The sequence below is a fragment of the Salvelinus namaycush genome, chromosome 6, assembly GCF_016432855.1.
Source record: "Salvelinus namaycush isolate Seneca chromosome 6, SaNama_1.0, whole genome shotgun sequence".
In the NCBI taxonomy this organism is placed as follows: Eukaryota; Metazoa; Chordata; class Actinopteri; order Salmoniformes; family Salmonidae; genus Salvelinus; species Salvelinus namaycush.
This window is the reverse complement of record NC_052312.1, coordinates 38,491,955-38,511,638: the sequence shown is the minus strand read 5'-3', so window position 1 is coordinate 38,511,638 and position 19,684 is coordinate 38,491,955. Positions and strand designations below refer to the sequence as shown.

The following is a 19,684-nucleotide window of genomic DNA, read 5'->3' as shown; positions in this document are numbered from 1 at the left end:
TGTGTTTAAGATATGTAGGGTTGTTCCATGCGTGCATTAATGTGGTGAGTAATGGGGATGGTTAAAGAGCTGCGTTGTCATAGGTCAACATCTGCTTCTGTGAAGTTGTGGACACAGCTGACAAGGTACAGACCGGTGGAGGTGGAAAGCAAAGATCAGCCAAAACCTCCTAGGAATGATATAGCTTCAGATGTTCACAATAGTATAGATGTGCTGCATTATGCAACCAGACACAGGCTGGCCCATGAAATAGTACGAGTGTTAAAACTAGGGCAGAACGAACAGCCAGCCTCCCAAGACGTCGACACAGCCTTGAAACACTGGAGAGATGTGGAGCCATGCTCCTAGTGTCTCTCACTCACACACACACACACACACACACACACACACACACACACACACACACACACACACACACACACACACACACACACACACACACACACACACACACACACACACACACACACACACACACACACACACACAATACACACACAACACACACACGTTATTGCCAAGAGAATCTCCCTGCCCTAAGCAGGAGGTCACTGAGGACCAGAGCTCTCTAAGCCGTCTGGCCCCCTACAGTGGAGACCCTCTCCTCTGTCATCCCTCGCGTCATGTCCCTGGTGTCTTTGAGTCTGAGGGAAGGTGACACCAATCAAGGCTTTGTAAACACAGGAAACACAGGGTTCATGCTGCCTCTAGATGAGATGGAGGCTCACAGTGCTGCAGCTCTGAAAGTGTAGGACTACATCATCTCTATTTCTGGTCGAGATCTTTGTATTTTTTATGACTGAAACACAGAATGAATCACCTAATCATCACTTAAAACATCAGTTTTATGTACAGGTTTATGGCTTGATCATTAGACTGTTGTAAGATCCAAGAGGTTTTCCTGTAACAACATCACAATAAAACTCCCTAGCCCTACCTCACATAGAACAACCACTGAGCATCACCCTCTGACCTGGCTAACCTTTGACCCCGTTCCCCCCACCCAGGGCGAAATGATGTGCGAGGTGATGCCCACCATCAGCGAGGACACGGCTCAGCGGGGCTCCCAGAGCAGCGCCTCGGACCCAGACTCCCACTTTGAGCAGCTGATGGTCAACATGCTGGATGAGAGAGACCGCCTGCTGGACACGCTGAGGGAGACCCAGGAGAGCCTGGGGATGTCCCAGCAGCACCTGGAGGACGTTATCTACGACCGGGACTCACTGCAGCGCCAGCTCAGCTCCGCCCTGCCACAGGTAACATACCGTTCCACCTAGGAACCTCTTCCTTCTTAATGTATGTTAAGCATACAGTAACATGCAGGTCCTTCATGGCTATTGGAGATGACAGTGGTTGTGTGTACAATGCCCATACTGTATGGTCCAATTCTATCCTGAGGTAAAACGCATAGAAATTGATAGAACACAACTGTGCACATTTTCTTAGCTCCGCTCTGCCACAGGTATTGTACAGCATAGGAGTCAATTCCTTCCATGTGTGTTGAGCACAATGTTCTGGACCATGTGATACAGCTAGGTTACAACTAGGAGTTGGGTGGTCCATCAAGGTTATTCCTTCCACTTCAGAGATGAGAAAGGTTGTACATTCATTGCACATACCATACAGTACGGTCCAAGTTCTATATTTAAGCAATAAAGCCAGAGGGGGTGTGGTACATGGCCAATATACCAATGCTAAGCGCTGTTCTTAGGCACGACGCAAAGCGTGCCACAAACCCCGACGTGCCTTATTGCTATTATAAACCGGTTACCGACGTAATTAGAGCAGTACAAATAATATCTCTTGCAATACTCATGTCATTGAAAGTGAGCTGCTACACAATATTAGTTTCAAGGGCGGCAGGTAGGCTAGCTGCTAAGAGCGTTGGGCCAGTAACTGAAAGGTCGCTGGTTCGAATCCCCGAGCTGACTAGGTGAAAAATCTGTCTGTGCCCTTGAGCAAGGCACTTAACCCTAATTGCTCCTGTAAGTCCCTCTGGATAAGAGCGTCTGCTAAAGAAGTGTAATGTAAATGCATTCATCCATAGTCGTTCCATGGCAATAAAAACACAACTTGGAATACAGTGAGGAGCAGTGAAATGGAATGGAATTGCGCTGACATTTTGGGTGTAGTGTGTTCACTGGTTGTTCGTTTCCCAGCGACATGGGCAAATAAGGGCTTGCGTAATAATTCCTATTGAAGTAGAGATTATCTCGCTGGCAGAAAGTGTGTCAATAATTGTAGTCACAAGTTCCCCCTGCTTCTCTTGAGGTTTCACTGGAAGAAAAGAGGACTTTGTTCACAGGCGGTGCTGGCCGATACCGACTGTAAATCCACATGGTTTTAGAGACAAACAAAGCACACAGACTGTATTGGCTGTGATTTGATCACACAGGCAAACACTTACTTAAAAGGGGTTGTCGGGTCTTTTAATACCATAATAATGTGTCTGAAATCACATAATACTACCAAAAAGTAGTTTTTTATGATCTGGTCTTGCCTCTGGAACATTTTAAATGTATTTTCTTAGAATTGATATAACCTAGATATGAACCATTAACCTTTATAGGTGACCCGGTCATAGGGTTACATGCCAGGTCATAGGGTTACAGACCAGGTCATAGGGTTACAGACCAGGTCATAGGGTTACAGACCAGGTCATAGGGTTACAGACCCGGTCATAGGGTTACAGACCCGGTCATAGGGTTACAGACCAGGTCATAGGGTTACAGACCCGGTCATAGGGTTACAGACCCGGTCATAGGGTTACAGACCCGGTCATAGGGTTACAGACCAGGTCATAGGGTTACAGATCCGGTCATAGGGTTACATGCCAGGTCATAGGGTTACAGACCCGGTCATAGGGTTACAGACCCGGTCATAGGGTTACAGACCCGGTCATAAGGTTACAGACCCGGTCATAGGGTTACAGACCCGGTCATAGGGTTACATGCCAGGTCATAGGGTTACAGACCCGGTCATAGGGTTACAGACCCGGTCATAGGGTTACAGACCCGGTCATAGGGTTACAGACCCGGTCATAGGGTTACAGACCCGGTCATAAGGTTACAGACCCGGTCATAGGGTTACAGACCCGGTCATAAGGTTACAGACCCGGTCATAGGGTTACAGACCCGGTCATAAGGTTACAGACCCGGTCATAGGGTTACACAGTATATGTATGTTCAGTATATCACCTGTAAGTCTGTGGCTTCTATGTTCCATCTTTAGCCTCAGTGACTGTACAGTCGTAGCCAAAAGTTTTGAGAATGACACAAATATTAATTTTCACAAAGTCTGCTGCCTCAGTTTGTATGATGGCAATTTGCATTACTCCAGAATGTTATGAAAAGTGACCAGATGAATTGCAATTAATTGCAAAGTCCCTCTTTGCCATGCAAATGAACTGAACCCCCAAAAACATTTCCACTGCATTTCAGCCCTGCCACAAAAGGACCAGCTGACATCATGTCAGTGATTCTCTCATTAACACAGGTGTGAGTGTTGACGAGGACAAGGCTGGAGATCACTCTGTCATGCTGATTGAGTTTGAATAACAGACTGTAAGCTTCAAAAGGAGGGTGGTGCTTGGAATCATTGTTCTTCCTCTGTCATCAGTGGTTACCTGCAAGGAAACACGTGCCCTCATCATTGATTTGCACAAAAAGGGCTTCACAGGCAAGGATATTGCTGCCAGTAAGATTGCACTTAAATCAACCATTTATCGGATCATCAAGAACTTCAAGGAGAGCGATTCAATTGTTGTGAAGAAGGCTTCAGGGTGCCCAAGAAAGTCCAGCAAGCGCCAGGACCATCTCCTAAAGCTCTGTACTGGGCACCCCCAGTACAGAGCTTGCTCAGGAATGGCAGCAGGCAGGTGTGAGTGCATCTGCACGCACAGTGAGGCAAAGACTTTTGGAGGATGGCCTGGTGTCAAGAAGGGCAGCAAAGAAGCCACTTCTCTCCAGGAAAAACATTAGGGACAGACTGATATTCTGCAAAAGGTACAGGGATTGGACTGCTGAGGACTGGGGTAAAGTCATTTTCTCTGATGAATCCCCTTTCCGATTGTTTGGGGCATCCGGAAAAAAGCTTTTCCGGAGAAGACAAGGTGAGCGCTACCATCAGTCCTGTGTCATGCCAACAGTAAAGCATCCTGAGACCATTCATGTGTGGGGTTGCTTCTCAGCCAAGGGAGTGGGCTCACTCACAATTTTGCCTAAGAACACAGCCATGAATAAAGAATGGTACCAACACATCCTCCGAGAGCAACTTCTCCCAACCATCCAGGAACAGTTTGGTGACGAACAATGCCTTTTCCAGCATGATGGAGCACCTTGCCATAAGGCAAAAGTGATAACTAAGTGGCTCGGGGAACAAAACATCAATATTTTGGGTCCATGGCCAGGAAACTCCCCAGACCTTAATCCCATTGAATATTTGTGGTCAAGCCTCAAGAGGCGGGCGGACAAACAAAAACCCATAGATTCTGACAAACTCCAAGCATTGATTATGCAAGAATGGGCTGCCATCAGTCAGGATGTGGCCCAGAAGATAATTGACAGCATGCCAGTGCGGATTACAGAGGTCTTGAAAAAGAAGGGTCAACACTGCAAATATTGACTCTTTGCATCAACTTCATGTAATTGTCAATAAAAGCCTTTGACACTTATAAAATGCTTGTAATTATACTTCAGTATTCTATAGTAACATCTGACAAAAATATCTAAAGACACTGAGGCAGCAGACTTTGTGAAAATTTATATTTGTGTCATTCTCAAAACTTTTGGCCACGACTGTATGTGTTGTGATTTATTCATTCATGTGACTGTGTTTGAACTCAGGGTTATTTGGATTCTTGCTCCAACTGTATATTTTGCCTTAGGCGGTCAATCACCCTCTTCAGCTGCTATTATAACACCGGCATACCGCACAGTAGAGAGGCTGGCTGGGGGAAGTGAAAGAGAGTGATACTGGACCAAAACACGCATCTCCTTGTGAAAGACTGAGGGTTTGTAGTGCTGTTTGGAAACACCGTTCAGTTGTCAGTATGCATTGCCCTGATTGATGAGAAGAAAAGTCAGGTAAATATTCAAATAGCCACAGCGCTACACAGGACATGTTTTTAGAGCTACAAACTCTACTTCAAATCCAACTCGGTGCTTACATCTGCAGCAGTGGTAGTAGTATCTTTCCCGTCATGTCTATCAATTTATGCCGCTTCATTCCCGGATGAAAACGTCTGGGGACGGAAAATGAAATGGCGACAAAATGAAATAGCGCTGCCATTATCCCACGTTTTCTGACAGACGCTTCCTCTGCTAGTAAAACACAGATACAACTCAGATAATGATGTACGGCTTGTCACTGTCTAATGACAGCGATTTTGATGTACTATTCTGTGGCACTCCTAGGCACCATTTTAAATGAGATGTCACCAGGTAATCTGGATCCCTCCCCTGATGTTACCCCCATACACAAATGCTTCCATTAATTAATGTGGTGGCAACATTTTTATAAGCCTGTACGATATCAACATCACACTAATGCTTCATGAGGCAGTTCGTTGGACCTCTGTAATTGTGGGGAGGTTCTTATCTAGGAGAAAGGTTGGCTCCTGTCTCCCATTTTAATGGCTGACTGATAAAGACTCCGTGTACAGAGAGAGAGAGCCTGTTGGACAAGGAACGGGATAACGGATTTTTATAAAACAGTGTACAAAACATTAAGAACACCTGCTTTTTCCATGACAGAATGACCAGGTGAATCTAGGTGAAAGCTAGGATCCCTTATTAATGTCACCTGTTAAATCCACTTTAATCAGTGTAGATGAAGGGGAGGAGACAGGTTAAAGGATTTTTAAGCCTCGAGACAATTGAGACATGGATTGTGTAAGTGTGCCATTCACTGGGTAAATGGGCAAGACAAAAGATTTAAGTGCTTTTGAACGGGGTATGGTAGTTGGTGCCAGGCACACCGGTTTGTGTCAAGAACTGCAACACTACTGGGTTTTTCACGCTCAACAGTTTCCCGTGTGTATCAAGAATGGTCCACCATTCAAAGGACATCCAGTCAACCTGACACAACTGTGGAACGCTTTCGACACCTTGTAGAGTCCATGCCCCAACGAATTGAGGCTGTTCTGAGGGCAAAGGGGGTGCAACTCAATATTAGGAATGTGTCCTTAATGTTTTGTCCACTCAGTGTTTATCTGTAGTAGACTGTCATATGTTGCTTCATTTTGACAGTGCTTGGTTATGTTTGTAGTATCTTTCAAAGCACTTTGAACCATTGTTTTTTTCAGTACTACAAGGCAGTGCAGGGAATTAAGTAAGCTGGTAGACATCATTATTTAGGGTACATCTTAAAGAGGCCGAGAGATAGCTGCCGGGTGAGTGAGTTTGTGTGTGTGCAGGAGCGTAGAGAGGGTGGTGAGATGAGGAGAGATGCAGAGACTTTCTTCAGAAATGGAAGTGGCCTCATTCTTGTGGTGGAGCCACACCGGTATCTCTCTCTCTACTAACAGAGAGGTCTGTAGCAGCAGGCTTCAGTTAGGCCCCTCCCAACCCTCCTCCCTATAGTCCCACTTTCCCTCTCTCCCCCCTTCCTTCCTTCCTTCCTTCCTTCCTTCCTTCCTTCCTTCCTTCCTTCCTTCCTTCCTTCCTTCCTTCCTTCCTTCCTTCCTTCCTTCCTTCCTTCCTTCCTTCCTTCCTTCCTTCCTTCCTTCCTTCCTTCCTTCCTTCCTTCCTTCCTTCCTTCCCTCTCTCTTTCTCTCTCTCTCTCTCTCTCTCTCTCTCTCTCTCCATTTCTCTGTCAGGGTCACGGCTCCTCTGTTCCTTGTCACGTCACGTCTGGCTAATCGGAGTGACATCCTCCGTCCCCCTCCACGCCTCGAGGTCATATCCTATCCGCGTTGTGCATAACAATGCAACAACATCCCTCTTTCCATCCATCCCTCCGTCCGTTTTGTTGTGGTCCAGAACAGAGGGGTGGGGTGGGGCGGCATGGAGCGGTGGCGGGCAGTGGGCAGCCATTAGCTCCCTTTGTGTCGGCAGCTCATGCCCGCTTGGAACCCATGCATGGCAGCGCCGGCTGCCAAGAAGCCACTGACTTTAACGGCATGGTTAAGTCGCCGCTGCCTTTGTAGAGGCAGCACGTGGCGGGCACGCTGACCCAAGACTGTAGTGACTAGTGAGAGAGGGAGAGGGCCTTTGGACGGCCGCTCAGCTGGTAGCACAACAAACCCAGCTGGCAGTGGGCTCAGGTCCTGCTGGAGCCTCTCTCTCTGTGGTGTCTCTGTCTCTGTCATGGCCGTCCAAACAACATGGACTGACTGGCTGCCCAGAGCAGAGACGGCCGTGGTTCTGTGTCCTGCTCTCTCCACACTGTCTGACTTTGACAGCACACCTGCACCTGTAGGAGTCCCGCCTTACTCATTATTTAAAGTGAATTGTGATCCATTTACTAAAGTGGCCAGTGATTGGGTCTCAATATAGGCAGCAGCCTCTCTGAGTTAGTGATTACTGTTTAACAGTCTGATGGCCTTGAGATAGAAGCTGTATTTCAGTCTCTCGGTCCCTGCTTTGATGCACCTGTCCTGACCTCGCCTTCTGGATGGTAGCGGGGTGAACAGGCAGTGGCTCAGGTGGTTGTTGTCCTTGATGATCTTTTTGGCCTCCCTGTGACATCGGGTGCTGTAGGCGTCATGGAGGGCAGGTAGTTTGCCCCCGGTGATGCGTTGTGCAAACCGCACCACCCTCTAGAGAGCCTTGCGGTTGAGGCCGGTGCAGTTGCTGTACCAGGCTGTGATAAAGCCCGACAGGATGCTCTCGATTGTGCATCTGTAAAAGTTTGTCAGGGTTTTGGGTGTCAAGTCAAATATCTACAGCCTCCTGAGGTTGAAGAGGCGCTGTTGCGCTTTCTTCACCACACTGTCTGTTTGGGTGGACCATTTCAGTTTGTCAGTGATGTGTACGCCGAGGAACTTAACTTTCCACCTTCTCTACTTATGTCCCTTCGATGTGGATAGGGGGGTGCTCCCTCTGCTGTTTCCTGAAGTCCACGATTATTTCCTTTGTTTTGTTGACATTGAGGGAGAGGTTGTTGTTGGTAATCAAGCCTACGACTGTTGTGTCATCTGCAAACTTGATGATTGAGTTGGAGGCGTGCATGGCCACGCAGTCGTGGGTGAACAGGGAGTACAGGAGGGGGCTGAGCACGCACCCTTGTGGGGCCCCAGTGTTGAGGATCAGCGGGGTGGAGATGTTGTTTCCTACCTTCACCACCTCTGAAAGTCCAGGACCCAATTGCACAGGGCGGGGTTGAGGCCCAGGGCCTCTAGCTTGATGATGAGCTTGGATGGTACTATGGTGTTGAATGCTGAGCTGTAGTCAATGAACAGCATTCTTACATAGGTATTCCTTTTGTCCAGATGGGATAGGGCAGTGTAATGGTGATTGCGTCATCTGTGGACCTGTTGGGGCGGTATGCAAACGGAAGTGGGTCTAGGGTGGCCGGTAAGGTGGAGGTGATATGATCCTTGACTAGTCTCTCAAAGCACTTCATGATGACAGAAGTGAGTGCTACGGGGCAGTAGTCATTTAGTTCAGTTATCTTTGACTTCTTGTCTACAGGAACAATGGGAGCCATCTTGAAGCATGTGGGGATAACAGACTAGGATAGGGAGCGATTGAATATGTATGTAAACAGACCAGCCAGCTGGTCTGCGCATGCTCTGAGGACGCGGCTAGGGATGCCGTCTGGGCCAGCAGCCTTGCGAGGGTTAACACGTTTAAATGTTTTACTCACGTCAGCCACGGAGAAGGATAGGGGGGAGGGGGCGCAGTCCTTGTTAGCGGGCCGCGACGGTGGCACTGTATTATCCTCAAAGCGGGCAAAGAAGGTGTTTAGTTTGTCTGGAAGCGTGACGTCGGTGTCCGTGACGTGGCTGGTTTTCTTTTTGTACTCTGTGATTGTAGATCCTGCCACATACGTCACATACGTCTGTAGACCCTGCCACATACGTCTCGTGTCTGTGCCATTGAATTGCGACTCCACCTTGTCCCTGTACCGGCATCTCGCTTGTTTGATTGCCTTGCGGAGGGAATAACTACACTGTTTATATTCAGCCATATTCCCAGACCTCTTTCCATGGTTAAATGCGGTTGTTCGCATTTTCAGTTTTGCGCGAATGCCGCCATCCAGCCACGGTTTCTGGTTAGGGTAGTTTTTAATAGTCACAGTGGGTACAACATCTCCAATGCACTTCTTTATAAACGCACTCACCGAGTCAACGTATAGGTCGATGTTGTTCTCAGAGGCTGACCGGAACATTCCAGGCCGCGTGATCAAAACAATTTTGAAGCGTGGCTTCCGATTGGTCAGACCAACGTTGAATGGTTCTCCTCACTGGTACATCCTGTTTGAGTTTCTGCCTAAGAATGCATGTATGCATCGCGGAAGTTAGAGTAGCGGTGGTCGAGTGTATTACCCCTGCTCGTAACCCCTGCCCAGCTACAATAAATGCAGCCTCAGCATATATGGTTTCCAGCTTACATAGAGTCCAGTGAAGTTCCTTGAGGGCCGTCTTGGTGTCTGCTTGAGGGGGAATGTACACAGTTGTGACTATAACTTACGAGAATTCTCTTGGAAGGTAATATGGCTGGCATTTGATTGTGAGGAATTCTTGGTTGGGTGAGCAGAAGGACCTGAGTTCCTGTATGTTGTTATGATTACACCATGAGTCGCTAATCATGAAGCATACACCCCCGCCCTTCCTCTTCCCAGAGAGGTGTTTATCTCTGTTGGTGCGATGCATGGAGAAGCCCGGTGGCTGAACCAGTTCCGACAATATATCCCGAGAGAGCTATGTTTCTTTGAAACAGAGAATGTTACAATCTCAGATGTCTTTCAGGAATGCAACCCTTGCTCGAATTTTGTCTACCTTGCTGTCAAGAGACTGGACATTGGCAAGTAGTATACTCTGGGGCGTTGGGTGATGTGCACGTCTACGGAGCCTGACCAGGAGGGCGCTCCTTCTGCCCCTTCTGCGGCGCCGTTGTTTTGGGTCGGCTACTGCGATTAGATCCATTGTCCTGGGTGGTGGTCCAAACAGAGGATCCGCTTCGGGGGACTCCTTCACCAGCTGAAGGAGTCCCCACAACAACACCTTACTTGTGGGTCAGTCAGTGAGTGAGTGAGAGAGAGAGAGTGAGAGTGAGAGTGAGAGTGAGAGAGAGAGAGAGAGAGAGAGAGAGAGAGAGAGAGAGAGAGAGAGAGAGAGAGAGAGAGAGAGAGAGAGAGAGAGAGAGAGAGAGAGAGAGAGCGCGCACACGTGCGCAGACAGCCACAAGGCCTGCAGCGTGGTGTTGGGACCATGTGACCTGCCTGTGTGTACTCTCCCCCTGAAACAGGCTTCCTCCTCTGGTGCACTCAGCTGTGTTACTGTACTGTAGTCAGAGAGCCCCAGGCCCTCTGTGTGTCTCCCTCTCCCTAAGCTGTTTAGTTACCAAAACATGGCCGCCTCGTCTAAAGGCTGCTCCGGCTGTTCATTTCTACTGCTACTGGTCCACTGGGAAACTCAGCTCAGAACAGCTGAAGATGGATATTAAATAACTGATTGGGTCACTACTTGACACCAACCTACGCCCCATAATATCTGTCCCTCTGCCCTCCCTAAATCATGGCATTGAATGGTTCAGCAGGCTTTTAGCCCTCCATAACTGGCTACGAGACTATTGCAGCTCTGTGGGTGTAACATTTATTGACAATTTTGATACTTTCTGGAAACAAAGCTCATTTTATAAGGAGGATGGGATCCACCCAAATCATTTGTGTTCCTGGATCATTTCACCACATTATAAGGCTGTGTTGAGACAATGACTTATCAATGACCCAAGTCCAGCTCATTTAATCCCTACCATTGTGTCGCTGAGTTGTCATAATGCTTCAGCAAATGAACATTATCCCAGGGGCACTGGAAGACACAATGTAAGTAACCTAATGTATGTCCCTCTTACTGCCCTGAATGCCTCTGCTGATCCTACAGCTATTGTATGCAGTAATCATGTGCCCATGAACCAGTTATACTGTTAGCATGGAGGCGGTGTGCGCTGGCAGGAAGTCCACTGTGTGCATCTCACCCTGCACTAACATAAATAACCTGAGCATATCTACTCCTGCCAACAATAAAGCATCCCAGAAAAGTGATAAAAATAGCCCACATTAACATACAGTTGAAGTCGGAAGTTTACATACACTTAGGTTGGAGTCATTAACTTGTTTTTCAACAACTCCACAAATTTCTTGTTAACAAACTATAGTCTTGGAATGTCGGTTAGGACCTCTACTTTGTGCATGACACAAGTATTTTTTCCAACAATTGTTTACAGACAGATTATTTCACTTTATAATATATATAATATAATACTGTTCCAGTGGATCAGAAGTTTACATACACTAAGTTGACTGTGCCGTTAAACAGCTTGGAAAATTCCAGAGAATGACGTCATGGCTTTAGAAGCTTCTAATAGGCTAATTGACATAATTTGAGTCAATTGGAGGTTTACCTGTGGATGTATTTCAAGGCCTACCTTCATACACAGTGCTTCTTTGCTTGACATCATGGGAAAATCTAAATAAATCAGCCAAGACCTGAAAAATTGTAGGCCTCCACAATTCTGGTTCATCCTTGGGAGCAATTTCAAAACGCCTGAAGGTACCACGTTCATCTGTACAAACAATAGTACGCAAGTATAAACACCATGGGACCACGCAGCCGTCATACCACTCAGGAAGGAGACGCGTTCTGTCTCCTAGAGATTAACGTACTTTGATGTGAAAAGTGCAAATCAATTCCAGAACAACCACAAAAGACCTTGTGAAGATGCTGGAGAAAACAGGTACAAAAGTATCTATATCCACAGTAAAACGAGTCCTATATCGACATAACCTGAAAGGCCGTTCAGCAAGGAAGAAGCCACTGCTCCAAAACCACCATAAAAAATCCAGACTATGATTGGCAACTGCACATGGGGACAAAGATCGTCCTTTTGGAGAAATGTCCTCTGGTCTGATGTAACAAAAATATAACTCGTAGGCTCAGTCACTGGTATACTTTTATTTACAAAGCCAATTTGGGTTTACTACCTTTTTATTTGGGCATTTTTATTGTTCAGAAATGTGGTGGGTACTCTCTTCGTTCGCTAGACTTTATCCTGCTAACTGTTCCAAATGTCCGAACTGAATTTGGTAAAAGGTCTTTTATGTACTCTGCGCCATCGTCTTGGAACACCTTACAAAATAATTTTAAACTGGAAGAACTTGTCCCGATTGGTGTTTTTAAATCACTGATGAAGGATTTTGAGGCTGATTCCCTGACCTGTCAATGTTTTTAATTTGCTGTTTTTTGATATTGTTGTACTCTTGTGAATTCATGAATGGTTTTTACTAGATTACTTGTAGTTTTTCATGTTGTCTGTCTGTAATTTTTTGTGATGACTTGGTGCTGCCTATCTTGGCCAGGACGCTCTTGAAAAAGAGATTTTAAATCTCAATGAGCCCTTCCTGGTTAAATAAAGGTTAAATAAATAAAATAAAATAACTATTTGGCCATAATGACCATCGTTATGTTTGGAGGATAAAGGGGGAGGCTTGCAAGCCGAAGAACACTATTCCAACCGTGAAGCACGGGGGTGGCAGCATCATGTTGTGGGAGTGCATTGCTGCAGGAGGGACTTGTACACTTCACAAAATAGATGGCATCATGAGGCAGGAAAGTTATGTAGATATATTGAAGCAACATCTCAAGACATCAGTCAGGAAGATAAAGCTTGGTCGCAAATGGGTCTTCCAAGTGAACAATGACCCCAAGCATACTTCCAAAGTTGTGGCAAAATGGCTTAAGGACAACAAAGTCAAGGTATTGGAGTGGCCATCACAAAGCCCTGACCTCAATCCTATAGAAAATTTGTGGGCAGAACTGAAAAAGCATGTGCGAGCAAGGAGGCCTTCAAACCTGACTCAGTTACACCAGCTTTGTCAGGAGGAATGGGCCAAAATTCACCCAACTTTTTTGTGGGAAACTTGTGGAAGGCTACCCGAAATGTTTGATCCAAATTAAACAATTTAAAGGCAATGCTAACAAATAATAATTGAGTGTATGTAAACTTCTGACCCACTGGGAATGTGATGAAAGAAATAAAATCAGAAATAAATCATACTCTCTACTATTATTCTGACATTTCACATTCTTAAAATAAAGTGGTGATCCTAACTGATTTAAGACAGGGAATTTTTACTAGGATTAAATGTCAGGAATTGTGAAAAACGGAGTTTAAATGTATTTGGCTAAGGTGTATGTAAACTTCCGACTTCAACTGTATGTAGCTTAAGTAACAAGGTTCATGAAATCAAAAATGTGCTACTAACAGATGGCATTCATATTCTGACTATTTCTGAACCTCACTTAGATAATATCTTTGATGATACGGTGGTAGCAATACATTGGTATAAGATCTACAGAAAAAACGGAAATGCCAAAGGTTGAGGTCTGGCCGTTTATGTTCAGAACCACATTCCTGTTAAGCTTAGAGAGGATCTCATATTTAAATACTGTTGAAGTAATATGGCTACAGGTTCATCTGCCTCACCTAAAGCCCATTCTGGTGGGAAACTGCTATAGACCACCAAGTGCTAACAGTCAGTATCTGGATAACATTTGTGAAATGCTTGATAATGTATGTGATACCAACAGATAGGTATATTTTATGGGCAGCACGGCTGGCCCTTACATATACACAGAGAGCTAACATTAATAATATGCATGCCAATCTCTCCTGGCTCAAAGTGGAGGAGAGATTGACTTCATCACTACTTGTATTTGTGAGAGGTATTGACATGTTGAATGCACACCCATGCATACCCCACAAAACATGCCACCAGAGGTCTCTTCACAGTCCCCAAGTCCAGAACAGACTATGGGAGGCACACAGTACTACATAGAGCCATGACTACATGCAACTCTATTCCACATCAAGTAACTCATGCAAGCAGTAGAATCAGATTTTAAAAGCTGATAAAAATACACCTTATGGAACAGCGGGGACTGTGAAGCACACAAACATAGACACAGACACATGCATACAAATACACGATAGCATACACACTATACACACACGTACACATGGATTTTTCATTGTAGATGTGTGGTAGTAGAGTAGTGGCCTAAAGGGCACACACTTAGTGTGTTGTGAAATCTGTTGTGAATGTATTGTAATGTTTTAAAAATTGTATAACAGCTTAATTTTGTTGGACCCCAGGAAGAGTAGCTGTTGGCAGCAGCTAATGGGGATCCATAATAAATACAAATACACTACCACTCTCATAGGCTCAGGCAGGTCCAATCCCAATCTGACCCCTAGCCCCTATCCCCTTACACATAGTAAATCTGAAAGGATTGGATCAGTATAAACTGACCCCCCGGTCAGAAGACGGGCACCCTTCTGTTTATGGTTGATGTACAGACGTGTAAATCCTAGTTATCGGACACTCTCCCCTCCCCTCCAGCCCAGACACCGATCCCAGCTCTCCTCTCCTTTCCACACCCGGCCAGACAGTAATGAGATAACCAGTCTATTGATCACTCACGCAGATGTTAGAATGAAGGTCTAAGACTGCACTTGATTACTGTATAGGCACCCCTCACCATGCCCATTCATGTCTGTCTGACTGGTTGCAGTTGAAATAATACCAGACAACTTCTCAATAAAAAGTCCTGAAAATCAACTTGGGAATGATTTTTATAGTAATTGTGGAGCATTAGCTTATAATGATTATAGTTATTATGGCCCCATTGAAATGATCTGAAGGGGTAAGCATTACGTGTGACACCTCTGTCTTTTGGCTTGATAACACTCATTAGTGACTGTGTCATTACTGAGGCGAACCAAGTCAATGATACCCCCCCCCCCCGTCCGTCCGTCCATAAATCATACATGGTATGGCCATCCGTCAACACTCTGGCCACAAGGCAAATAGCTAATAGATAGATCCAGCCAATAATACTAAACAACCATGTGTAGTCATGGACTGAACCATTACGTTCCTTTCTGAAGGGGTGTCTGGGTTGTAGGAGTAAGAGGGAGGAAGGGGGAGTCAGTGGAAGCCTCACAAGGGGCAGAGTGTGGAAGGAAGGGAAGATGACTAAGTTGATGAGGATGACGAGAGGCGAATCCCCTCTGCCCCTCCTCTCCCTCTCTTTCTTTCTCTCTCTCCCTGGATGCAGTGTGCTACTGCTGTTGCACAGCAGCCCTCTCCCTCTAGGCTGAGGCAGGCAGCACAACGCAAGCAGTCAGTCAGCTGGTCTGGTCCGCCAGAGCAGCACATGATTTGCCGTGATTACTGTTATTGTTTGTGCCCCAGTTCACTCCGCCACAGGGTAGATCAACGGCTAGAGAGAGAGAGAGACAGAGAGAGACTCTACAGAGATGAGTGTGGATGAGAGGAGGGGTACGACAGAGCCATGCACTGGTAATGGCAGGCTGTCTTCCACAGTGAAAGAGCCTTTAAGGCCCGGGTACCATGATCTAAATGCCATGTTTGTTTTTCAGTCCTGTTTTTTTTGTATATTGCAGTAGGATTCCTCTGGTCTTGGAAATAATGAGATTGTTGTTTGGGTAGGTTTATAAGCAGGCGTCGGCATATAAACTGGTGCCAGGTGATCAGTCACCTTGGCAGTTATTAGGCTGTTTATGTCCTCACAGAGCCCTTGTATCCTTCTAGTGATCTTCATATGTCCTTGATATCCTTACTTTACAAGACAGACAATCGCAGTGGAGTCCATGTTTTTTCCAGGCCCACAAGTGGTGATTTGCAAGCTAAAGCGTCTCTCTCTCACATCCTCTTTTATTGCTCAGTTTACCCCAAAGCCTCGTTTTTCTTTGCTCTCCTCCCTCTCCCCTTTAATCTTCCCCAGATTGAGGAAGCGGGGCTCGGGCGGGTTTGGCAGAAGACGCCGTTGCCCATCGAGCATCCATAATGGTTCTATCAGAGATACTTGATCACTAGCCTTGAAAGGTTATCTCTGATAGGTCTGATTAGGCAGACAACATATCTATCCCCACCACCCAGATGACTCATTGATGCAACGCTTCAGTTTGTTGCTAATGCAGGTCTGCTTCAATCAGACACAGGTTTGGTTTCGGGAGAAGTGCTGTTGTTGCGGACAGGAAAGACGGCTCCCTGCAGATGTCATTATCTCACTGATGAAGAACCCAGTGTGGGACTATCCTGTGACCGTCGCACCGTCCAGTCACAGTGCAGAGAGTACAACAGTAGCAGTGTTGGATGGAGATGTTTGAATAACCCCCACAATCCTCTCTGGTCACTGTTTCATTCAACCCCGTCATTAGCTTCTGATTATTTACCGGTGTATTATTATTAGCCCCAGCTTGGGTCATGAGGCCTAAGGTGTGCAGTGATGGAGAATGGATGGGCTTTAGCTAGAGCTCATTGAGTTTCATTGAGTCTCACCAGGTACATGCTGCCGGTTCCACTTTGTTCCGTTAGGTTCACAAGGCAGAGCCCTCTAAGCCTGGAGGCTCCATGGCGCTGTAGGACCAGTTATGACTCCGGTATGGACTGCCTTGGTGTGCTACTGACTGCAGGTTGGTGTCGGGCTCAGCAGAGGGAACCGTTTTCCTGGGCTTCAGCCAACTTCCACTACGGATGGGTATGGTTACCCATCAAGGGGATTGTGGGTATGGAGTAGAGGGGGAGCCCGTGTGGCACACACCTGTGAGCATTTCTGCATGTCCTGTTTGTTGCTGCAATGGCCTGGCAAATCTGACCCAATCGGCATCAGCAGATATCTGGTTAGCACCAAAGCTGAGTGTCACGCCCTGACCGTAGATTGCTTTGTATGTTTCTATTTTAGTTTGGTCAGGGTGTGATGTGGGTGGGTATTCTATGTTGTAGGTCTAGGTTTTCTATTTCTATGTGTTTGGCCTGGTATGGTTCTCAATCAGAGGCAGCTGTCTATCGTTGTCTCTGATTGAGAGCCATACTTAGGTAGCCTGTTTTCCCACTTGTGTTTGTGGGTGATTATTTTCTGTTTTGTGTGTTCACCTTACAGGACTGTTCGTTTGTCGTTTTATTGTTTCGTTTAGTGTTTCGTATTTTATTAAAACAAATATGAACACTTACCACGCTGCACCTTGGTCCTCTTCTCCTTCTCCCGATGACATTCGTTACACTGAGGAAAGCACTGAAGATATTACAACGTAGTACTCTGCAATACTGGGTCAAATCAAACTTGATCGAAGGGTATTAATACACATGTAATTCCGTTGAGATTGGTGGAGTGCCAGATTCTGATAATGCAATTTTTTTATCACATGTTCATTTTCACTGTGGGTTTTCAAGATGAAGCTAAGAGTAAACACAATAAGATGGACAACATGAGATGAAGAAAAGTTGACATGATGAATAGCACAAGATGAAGAGGCCTCAGTGCGTGGAGGCTGGCCTCATGCAGAGCTCTATGATGTCATCTCTCCCAGCATTGTGTTCTGTTCTGGAGGTGTCTGTCTGGGTGTAATATGGCTGTGACTCACACACCCACACACGCCTCCCCTTGAGGTTAGAAACACAGCTCCAGTCTCACTATAACACAGCCACAAAACTCTGCCTCTCTGTCTTCACCCCAGTCAATCGCAGAGCAGTGCCGTCGAGAGGCCTCAAGTGAGGAGAGCGAAATGAGGTTACAACCAATACTTAGTGTTGCGCCTCGAAAATGGCATCCTTCACAGAGGGCCACTGGGTATTTTTATTTTGACTCTCGTACAGAAACAATTCTAGCTCAGATGTCAGCCTCAGCGTATATGCTACCCGCATGTATTACTGTTTATTATTATCATTAGTTACCACATCTATCAGATGTATGTACAGTACCAGTGAAAAGTTTGGACACACCTACTCATTCCAGGGTTTTTCTTTATTTTTACTATTTTCTACATTGTAGAATAATAGTGAAGACATCAAAACTATGAAATAACACATATGGAATCATGTAGTAACCAAACAAGTGTTAAACAAATCAAAATATATTTTATATTTGAGATTCTTCAAAGTATCCACCCTTTGCCTTGATGACAACTTTGCACACTCTTGGCATTCTCTCAACCAGCTTCATGAGGTCTCCTGGAATGCCTTTCAATTAACAGGTGTGCCTTGTTATTGTGTGGAATTTCTTTCCTTCTTAATGATTTGAGCCAATCAGTTGTGTTGTGACAAGGTGGGGGGGTATACAGAAGATAGCCCTTTTTGGTTAAAGACCAAGTGCATATTATGGCAAGAACAGCTCAAATAAGCAGAGTCTCAAAAAAGCAAAGAGTCTTACTTTAAGACACGAAGGTCAGTCAATTCAGAAAATGTTAAGTTTCTTCAAGTGCAGTCGCAAAAACCATCAAGCGCTATGATGAAACTGGCTCTCATGAGGACGGCCACAGAAAACGAAGTCCCAGGGTTACCTCTGTTGCAGAGGACAAGTTCATTAGAGTAAACTGCACCTCCGATTGCAGCCCATATGCCCCCTTATACGCCCCCTTTATTTATCCTACGGTTCTGACTTAGTGTACAGGGAGTACATTGTAAGAACGGCCCATGTTCTGAATTCTGTCGCTGTACATGTCAAAAGTGCTGAACAAATAGTTATATTGAATACGTCCGTCGTCGCTCGCTCATTAATGTGTTAATTTAAATTACAGATTGCCTCTTATCCACTTGTCGTCCCCTTATGCCATAGTTTGTACATCATTGTCAGTAGAAACCACATTTGTTTAAGCAAGTCAGCCATATCAACTATGTTTTTTTTAAAGGCAGTAAATGAGGCTGAATTAACTGTTTCGCTGCCAGACAAGGCTCCGCTGATAGCCAGGTGTAGCAGTGGTAAGGTGTCGGGACTCTGCTGTTGTGACAGCTTTATGTAGGCCCTAACAGTTTGTGGGCACGGTTTGTCACCGTTATAGTGCAATTAATGTATTGTTTAGTGTTGTGTTGTGTAGTGGCATTTCCGGCATGCATCCCACATTTGTTTTGGGCCCCACTAAGATTTACATGCTAAAATCCCCCTGTATGTATGTATGTATGTATGTATGTATGTATGTATGTATGTATGTATGTATGTATGTATGTATGTATGTATGTATGTATGTATGTATGTATGTATGTATGTATGTATGTATGTATGTATGTATGTATGTATGTATGTATGTATGTATGTATGTATGTATGTATGTATGATATCCTCTCTTAGGAGGAGTATACGCTGGGAACTAGAATTAAGAGATTCATAATTAAAATACCAACACCAAATTAAAGCAACAAAATGAGCATCTGATAATTAATGACTTTATGAGCATTATTTCATTGGAAAAAAACTTCAACCCTCCATGTCAAGTGGGAACAGTGTGTGCTCTGAATAGCAGTGAATTAATAGATGAATGAGAGGAAGAAGGCCTGCTATTTTAGGACATGCAGCTCCCCCATTAATGGATACCGTTCAGCTTCCGAATGCTCCACTTGAGTGCCAGAAATAGAACATGATGTCATAGCCACTCTGCACTGGATAAGATGCTTGTTCAAGGACTGCTGAGAAATCCACTTGCATCCACAAGGCAGGGGTGTC

The 19,684-nt window shown here is 45.5% G+C and overlaps 1 protein-coding gene across 1 annotated transcript in view; it reads left to right on the top strand.

The window, feature by feature from the left end:
- The first annotated feature begins 1,013 nt into the window (after positions 1-1,013).
- LOC120049378 (liprin-alpha-2-like) overlaps positions 1,014-19,684 on the top strand; it is a 192,020-nt gene continuing 173,349 nt past the window's right edge. Inside the window, exon 1 of the mRNA XM_038995645.1 lies at positions 1,014-1,256. Coding sequence (XP_038851573.1) covers positions 1,014-1,256 — 243 coding nt within the window. The remainder of the gene's footprint in view (positions 1,257-19,684) is intronic.